Source organism: Coenobita brevimanus, chromosome 6 (assembly GCF_032717465.1).
Source record: "Coenobita brevimanus isolate Jiangsu-jjx chromosome 6, ASM3271746v2, whole genome shotgun sequence".
NCBI lineage: Eukaryota > Metazoa > Arthropoda > Malacostraca > Decapoda > Coenobitidae > Coenobita > Coenobita brevimanus.
This window is the reverse complement of record NC_136959.1, coordinates 13,647,615-13,655,880: the sequence shown is the minus strand read 5'-3', so window position 1 is coordinate 13,655,880 and position 8,266 is coordinate 13,647,615. Positions and strand designations below refer to the sequence as shown.

General features: G+C 40.1%; 1 protein-coding gene and 1 long non-coding RNA gene across 2 annotated transcripts; both read left to right on the top strand.

Moving 5' to 3' along the window:
* The first annotated feature begins 697 nt into the window (after window positions 1-697).
* On the top strand, window positions 698-6,044 carry LOC145401868 (uncharacterized). The gene is made up of 3 exons (XR_013897702.1): window positions 698-805; window positions 5,732-5,837; window positions 5,949-6,044. It is a non-coding gene; the product is annotated as an uncharacterized LOC145401868 (long non-coding RNA).
* Window positions 6,045-6,698: 654 nt separating this feature from the next.
* Window positions 6,699-7,613, top strand: LOC145400423 (uncharacterized). The gene has a single exon (XM_080272939.1). The coding sequence runs from the start codon at window positions 6,699-6,701 to the stop codon at window positions 7,611-7,613; it is 915 nt and encodes a 304-aa protein (XP_080129065.1).
* Window positions 7,614-8,266: the final 653 nt, after the last annotated feature.

Genomic DNA, 8,266 nt, shown 5'->3' with positions numbered 1-8,266 from the left:
TTGTTTACTTTTTACAACTTTTATGCCTGTAAGTGATTTCCCTGTTGATTTTGTTTCTCCATTGACATTGTTTCCTTGTTATTATCCATGTCTCTTTTCTTTATTGACAATTATTTTGTGGAGTGGCTTTCGTTTTCCATTTCCAAACTGTAGGTTAGGTTGTCAAATTGTTAGGTACAGTTAGGTTAGATATAGTTTAAACTACAGGTATTAGGTTAGGTTAGGTTAACCAGTGGGTTAGAGTATGTTACATTGTTGGGTGCTGGTGATTTTTTAAGGATTAGGTCATATATGACTCAACACTTCACAGTTCATTCTCACTTAAACACCCATATACAGTACCCTCGCATCCAGTACGGTATTTTTGTCAGACAGTACTACCATACTGGACTAAATCTGTACTGGACAAACAACAGACCTTATGGGAAAAATGAATAATGTCAGACAAACCTTGAAAAAGTCCCCCCAAAATTCAGCTTAACTACATTTTGTCACAACTAAGATTTTACCGACCTTTTAGGCGAGTGGTGATGGGCTTGGGGGTGGGAAGGGGGAGGGATTTCTGAGGCTGTATGAGGTCCTACTGATCCCCTGGAGGAGGCCTTCAGGATCCTGAGGAGGTCCCTCTGCCTCAGCTTCCCTCATAAATCCCTCATGGTCACACACTGACACATCATTGTCTTCGTCATCAGGGGGAAGTCACTGCAATTTGACTGGCATACGTCATGAGGAAGGTGTACTGGACTGGCTTGGCAGTACTGGGGAAACGTTCCTCGGTGTTGGCCATCTTCCCAGGCATGGGCAGGTAATAGTACTGGATGCAGCATGTCAGTGCTACGGTAGAACTCCTTGGATTTGGCCCACTTTACGCAGCCGATCTGTACTAGCCCAACGAATCTCTACTAAAGTCATAAATTATTTTTTTGATGACTGTACTGGAAAAAAATAGTACTGGACACGAGGGTACTATACAAAGTCTAATATCACTAACTCTCAACTCAGTACAGCCATCTCCTTAAATCAAGACTTATCCAAGAGCAGTGAATGGGGTCAAAACAATCTTGTCTTATTTAATGCTGGTAAAACCAAATATATACAATTTACTAATAGACAGAGTTTGCCAGATTCACATAGTACCTTCAGTACTACTAATATTCCCATCTCCGAAAGCATTGAAATTCTCGGTGTCTCACAAAACAATGCCTTTAGCTGGACCTCTCATGTTTTGCTAAAACCGCCCCAAAGAAACTTGGATTATTGTACAGAGTCCGTAACTTCTTCACTGACGAGCAGTTAGGTATAATTTATGAGTCATGTGCGCTCTCTGCTTGAATATTTCTCACCCTTGTGGAATGGATATGGAGAGGTTGCACTAAAACAACTAGACAAAATTCAGAACGAAGCTGTTGGAATTATTAATGACCTGCTATTATAAATAAACTACCTCCCATACAAGTAAGAAGGAATGTTGCCTCCCTTGCATTACAGTAAGACCTCACTATGATGGACTAATTCTGTTGGAATTATTAATAACCTGCTATTACAAATAAACTACCTCCCCTACAAGTAAGAAGGAATGTTGCCTCCCTTGCATTACAGTAAGACCTCACTATAATGGACTAATTCTGGCCCAAGCCAGTCAAAAAAACGCATAATTCCAATAAAAGCGACATCTGGACTTCCCCTCGGCTTTTTCCGATATATCCGGATCGCGTGAATGATTTTTAAACTGTTTTGACTACCATTGCAGTCCTGTACTGTGTTATAACTTCATTACGTTAATCAAATGGTATAATATATATGATAATACTGTACTATACGCTGATAAACGTGTCTTTTATTTACCTTATTGTGGAGAACATACCTGAAGTGGTCAGGCAGTCTGGACTGCTTTTGGTTTTATCAGACTTTTTGTGATATATATATATATATATATATATATATATATATATATATATAGGAATATAGTCCGGTACCTCCTCGAGTCCGATAAAAACAAATTCTGGTCTATTAAAATCTGTTATACTGAGGTTTTTATTATACAGATATTTTTATGGCAAATGCTCAGAAGAAGTTGCCTCCATTGTGCCACCTCTCCATGCCTTCCTTCATGCTACACGGGCATCTGGTAGCACTCATGACTGGAATGTCACACAGCCATATTGCAGAACTTCTGCCCATCAGATTTCTTTTATTACCCGAACTCCGTCTATCTGGAACTCGCTCTCCCGGAGTTGTTTCTCCCAAAACTTCAACCTACAGCTGTTCAAGTCCAACTGTTACAGATATTTTTTGAATGGAAGATGCCAGTAATCTGGTCTATATATCTATCTATTGCCAGATGCCTTAATCCCATAAGGGGTGGCCACAAACAAATTGCCTCCATATCGCCCTGTCCAATGCCATTTCATTGCCCTGGTTCCAGCTCACACCCCCCCCTCTCTCATATACTTCTCCACTCCATCCTTCCATCTCATCCTTGGCCTCTCCTCCTTCTCCTCCCCTCCGCCTCACACACATACACTCTCCCCATTAGTGTCTCACTCTCCATCCTCTCCACATTGCCAAACCACCTCAGTGTGTTTCTCCTAATGATTCCTGTCACATCCACACCACAACACTTCTTCACTTCCTCATTTGTCAGTCTGTCTCTCCATGTGACTCCACACGCTTCTCTCAAATAACTAATTTCCACTGCTCTCACTCTTGACTTGTGTCCTTCCAGCAACATCCAAGCTTCACATCCATACATTAGAGTTGGTATCAGAATACTGTCGTGTAGTGACTTTTTCACTTCCATGCTCCCTTCCCTGTTTCTTATCACTGCTTTCAAGGAACCAGCAACCTTTCTTCCTTGATGTACACTTTCAAGTACTTCAGCTTCTAAACTTCCATCCTTACTCTTCACACTACCCAAGTACTTAAACGAACTCACATTTTCCATTTCCTCCTCATCCAACCTCACTGTACATTCAGTAACTTCACTTCTCTCAAAGACCATAACTTTTCCCTACATTCACCTTTAGATTCCGTTTCTTATGCACTTTCCCAAACTCATCCACCAAGCCTTGCAGCTCCCCTTCATCTTCACTTAACAACACAGTATTATCTGCAAACAACAGTACAGGGAGTTTCCAAACACTACCCTCTCTCACTAGAGCCACTCCAACATCCACTGCCCTACTTTGTTTCTCTTTTATAACCTCATCCATATACAGATTGAACAACCATGGAGACATGACATATTCTTGTTTCAATCCAACCTTCAAATAGAAAAATTCACTCAGTTCACTATCCACATGCACAGCAGCCTTAGCACTCTCATACATATTCTTCACGGCATTCAGCAGCTTCCCCTTCTACTCCATATATTCTTAATACTTTCCACAATCCTTGTCCTTCCAGTTTGTCGTATGCTTTCCCCAAATCTGGTAAATGGATTATTTTTTTTCATTCATTTGTTTTTCCTTCCTCTGTTCTGTCATTTAAAAAATATATATATGAGATGGAGGGATGGGGTGGAAAGGTATATGAGAGAGGGGGGTGTAAGTTGGGAGCAGAGCAGTGAAATGGCGAGGGACAGGGCGACGTGGAGGCGATTTGTTTGTGGCCACCCCGAACAGGATTGAGGGGTCTGGCAATGAACAGATAGATAGACAGATAATGTTACCTATATGAGGCGAGATTAGAATATATTTTGCTAGGTTTGGTTATCTTTCATGTAAGTTGTGGAATTCTCCATTTATCGTGAATCATGATGGAGTACCAAAAGGTGCCTGGGATGCCAAGGCGCGAGCAAATCACCTCTACCATTACGCTGAGGAATTAAGCAAGAATTGACACAGCATATCTAAAAACCAACAGGGAAACATATTTAACATGAAATGTTCAGAATTATTTTAGTTTCTGGGGAATTTCAAATATTTACCTTCCCAGTCTAGAGTATTTTGAACCGTTGAACATGCAGTCGGAAATTAATAAAGTCATAAGCGATTTTACAATTGTTTTCCTTGTTTCAGAACTTTGTGTCAAGGGATCTTTCACGTGCCGTGAGAGAGCTCCTATGCGTTCGTATGTTCATTACTAGTCGCTAGTAGGCATGGGCAAGCACCTGACATGTGTGATGGCTAACTGGTTTTTTTTTTCCCCCCCTGGCTGATTGGTGCTTTTGTTTTCATGTCCACCAATCATAGGTCAGCATAACTACTGGTCACTTAGCACCTGATTTTGAATTTCAGTATCAGGATGGTGTCTCTGTGCTCCAGCTGGGAGAGTGATTACTTCTCAGTTATTGCAAAATTTCAAGGGGATTGTGCAGACATCTGAAGCTACAGTATTAAGTTTTTAAGACATCATGGTGTTCTGGCAGCTCAGGTGATTTGTAAAAACTGTTAAAATCCGTGTAGCTTCAGAGACGATAAACTTATTTGGTTTTGTACAGGCCTATTGTGAAATGTACCTGTGAAGATAGCAGATGTATATTTAAAGTTAAGGATTTTCTACTACTTATTTTTATTTTATTTTTTTTTATTTATTTATTTATTTTTTTTTTCAGGGAATATAAATATATAATGTACAGGAAAGATGTTGTCTAAAAACTTCTGGCCTTAGGTCTAAGCCTTCCTTGAGTCCTAAACAAGTGTCTTGTTTGACCAAGAAAAGGTGGTTTGAAATTTATTTGTGATAATGTGGGAAAAAACACGTCTATATTTTAGTCTTGGACCTTGTTGGAGGGACATAAGAGTGACAGCAGTGGAAATGAGTTATTTGAAAAGAGCATGTGGAGTCACATGGAGAAACAAACTGGCAAATGAGGAAGTGAAGCAGCATTGTGGTGTGGATGTGGATGTGATAGTAAGCATTAGGAGAAATACAGAGAGGGTTTGGTGATGTGGAGAGGATGGAGAGCGAGAGACTGACTAGGAGAGAGTATGCTAAAGAGGTGGAGGGAGAGAGAGGGAGGGGGAGGCCAAGGATGAGATGGAAGGATGGAGTGGAGAGGTACATGAGAGACGGAGGTGTGAGCTGGGAGCAGGGCAGTGAAATGGTGGGGGATAGGGCGACATGGAGGCCATTTGTTTGTGGCCTCCCCATACAGGGTTAAGGCGTCTGGCGATAAATAGAGAGATAGAAATGTGCGTACTATAACTTTGACAACCATCCACCCTCCTCCAATAGTCTGAGTTAGTGGGATTTTACCGCACCAGGTATGTTAAGCAAACACATTGTCAAAAGCACTTAATTTATTGTTGGAATGATCTGTTGTTCAGTGATATGTCATGCTATGAGACCTTCCTGTACATGGTAGGTGCATCTCAGGTGCAATGTGACAGATGTATGGTACTCGTTTTGACATGATCTTAAATTCTTGTAAATGTGACTATGAAACTGGAATATAACACCGGCAAGACAGCATACTTGGCTGGTGTTGAAAGCATCTGCCCTGCACTGAGTGATGCAGCACTTGGCTGTCTAGGGCTTGTCAGCATGCTCACCACAAGTGACTTAAGTGTTGTCAGATTCATTTGATGGTAAAGTGTAATGGCACCATTGTTAGATTAAGGAGTTTTAGCCTACTTGGAACCTCTCTTATCAAGGACATTTTCACATGAGATACATATCATAATTTCTGGATGTAGAGACATTAACTTCTATTATAACTATGATTTACTGCTGAAAATATTTGTCCACTAGCTACCTAAAGTATAATAAGAATTGGTTTGTGACCCAGGTGAGTGGTGTGAGAGCAGCTGGAGATTGGATGACTAACATGCTAGGCAGCCAGTAGTCAGTGCACCAAAGGAGCTGATGAGGACTCTACTGACCCCAGCTGTAAGGTAATGTTTGTGGCATGACTCGTATCATACAATCCTGGCTGTTTGCAGAAAGTGCTGTACAGTATTATCAAGTTCACAGTGATGCTTGTCTAATGGTAGCTTTTCCTCCAGGTCCACAACTGAAATAAGATCAGTGAAGCAGACACATCAGCACTGTGATCATCATGGAGGTTTCTAATAAATGGAATTTGTATTGCTATTCCCTGCATGTCAACAAGTGGGTTGGCGGAGGGTTAGTGCCCGTCCCTGTAAACCAACTAACTCAAAGACAAATGACCACCCCATACGGGATTATGGTGCTGGCTGTAGATAGGTAGATAGTAAATGATTCATATCATATGATACATGGTAAAAGGGGTTCATGGATTATTTAATGTACTGTAAGGCAGTGGAAAATGAAGAATTTTGCTGTCACATATTTATGTCTTATTTTTTAAATAACAGAAGAGAGGAAGGAAAAACAAATGAATAAATAAAAGATAAACCACACACCAGATTTCTGGCATGTAGAAAGTAGATAGGTTTTCAGATGAGCACATACATAATTTCAGTCTGCTTGTGGGCAGTGATAACATATCTGTGTATTGACAATTATAGTTCCGTAGTAATTATTTTATGAAAATCATTGTTCAGTTTTAAGAATCTGTTATTAGTGCATAGTACTTACAGAAACATTTCCACATGACAGTTATGTTAGGCATTGGTCATAGTTGTGCCACATAGTAAGGTTAATTTTCTATTGGAGCAGAGTGGAAAGTACATAAGATTGGTAGGTATTAAAAGAGAGGGGGGGATGATGTAATGGAGATGGTAAAGGAAAAAGCAGATATTAAATGAGAATCTGAGGTGAATCATGTAGTTATGGAAGTGGATAAAGAAGAACCACATGTTAAGTTAGAGAGTGAGGTTGATGAAATAATAGTTAAAGAAGAACCTAATGTTAAATTAGAGTGTGAAGCAGATGAAGAAATGTTATTTGTTGAGAATGGGATTGTCCTTGACCCAGTGACCCTCTCACCTGTAGTTGAGAGGTTCAGATGTTTAGAGTGCAATAAACTGTTTTCCTCCAAGACTCTGCTTACTCGGCACTCAGTAGTCCATACAGGCGTGAAGGAGTTTGTGTGTGAAGAATGTGGTAAACAGTTTAGGAGAAATAGTCACCTCTCCCAGCACCTACTAACTCATACAGGAGTGAAGAAGTTCAAATGTGGTGAGTGTGATAAAATGTTTGGTTCTAAAAGCAAACTAAATGAACATCTAGTAGTTCATTCAGGAATCAGGAAGTTCAAATGTAATGAGTGTGGTAAAGCATTTGGACAGAAAAGTCACCTAACTCGGCACCAAATGCAACATTCAGGAGTGAAGAACTTCAAGTGTGATGAATGTGGTAAACAGTTTAATCTTAAGCAGGTTCTCACCAGGCACTTGCAAATTCATTTAGGAGTAAAGAAGTTCAAATGTGATGAATGTGGTAAACTATTTGTTCAGAAAGATAATCTCATTCGACACCTGTTGGTTCATTCAGGAGTGAAGAATTTCCAGTGTGAAGAATGTGGTAAACTGTTTAGTGAGAAAGGCAACCTAACTCAGCACCTACTAATTCATTCTGGGGTGAAGAAGTTCAAGTGTGATGAATGTGGTAAACTGTTTACTTATAAAGGCGACCTCAATAGACATCTGCTTGTTCATTCAGGAGTGAAAAAGTTCAAGTGTGATATATGTGACAAACGGTTTACAACCAAACAGGACAAAGACAGGCATACTGCCATTCACTGAAAAGTCTAAGAGGTATTGGTGTTTTCCATGGGATATGGTGATGTATAATAGAAACTCTGTAGAAAGCAAGAGATCTGGACCTATGCTAACAAAACTCATCTGCTAACAAATGCCCGTAGAGGCTGACAAAGATATTAAACACTAGCAGTACATACACAAAGGCTTTAAAGGCCTTAACAGTTCTGCTAAGCTGTTAGACCTCAGGAGCTCTTTTACTCTCAAAACAGGTATGCAAGTTGATACTGTGGTGATACCAACAATACAAGCAGCACCAACACATTTATCAAGAAGAGGAAATATTTAATGAAGATGGTGACCAAGAACTAATTGGATCATGCTGGTATCACAAAGTACAGTAGAATACAAAGGACAGGAACGAATAGGCCTCTTACCCTCAAGTTGAAAGTGAAAATGATATTACTGTTAGCCAATGGGAGAATGTAACTGTGTGGCAGTTGCATTATTCAGCCTGTAGTATGTAGTGCTTTGACTCACACTAGGTGCACTAACTGTATAACCTATTTTTCATCTATTTGTAGAAATTACATTTGGGGTGAAAATGACTCCACCATAAAGATGCATTTGTGACAGAAATGCCAGAGAGAAGACCCCCTCCCTGTCTGTAAATTAGGAAGATAATGTCAGAGCACACT

Excerpts from the sequence above, each read along its gene's own strand:
- LOC145400423 (XM_080272939.1), top strand. The coding sequence starts at position 6,699 with ATGGAAGTGGATAAAGAAGAACCACATGTTAAGTTAGAGAGTGAGGTT.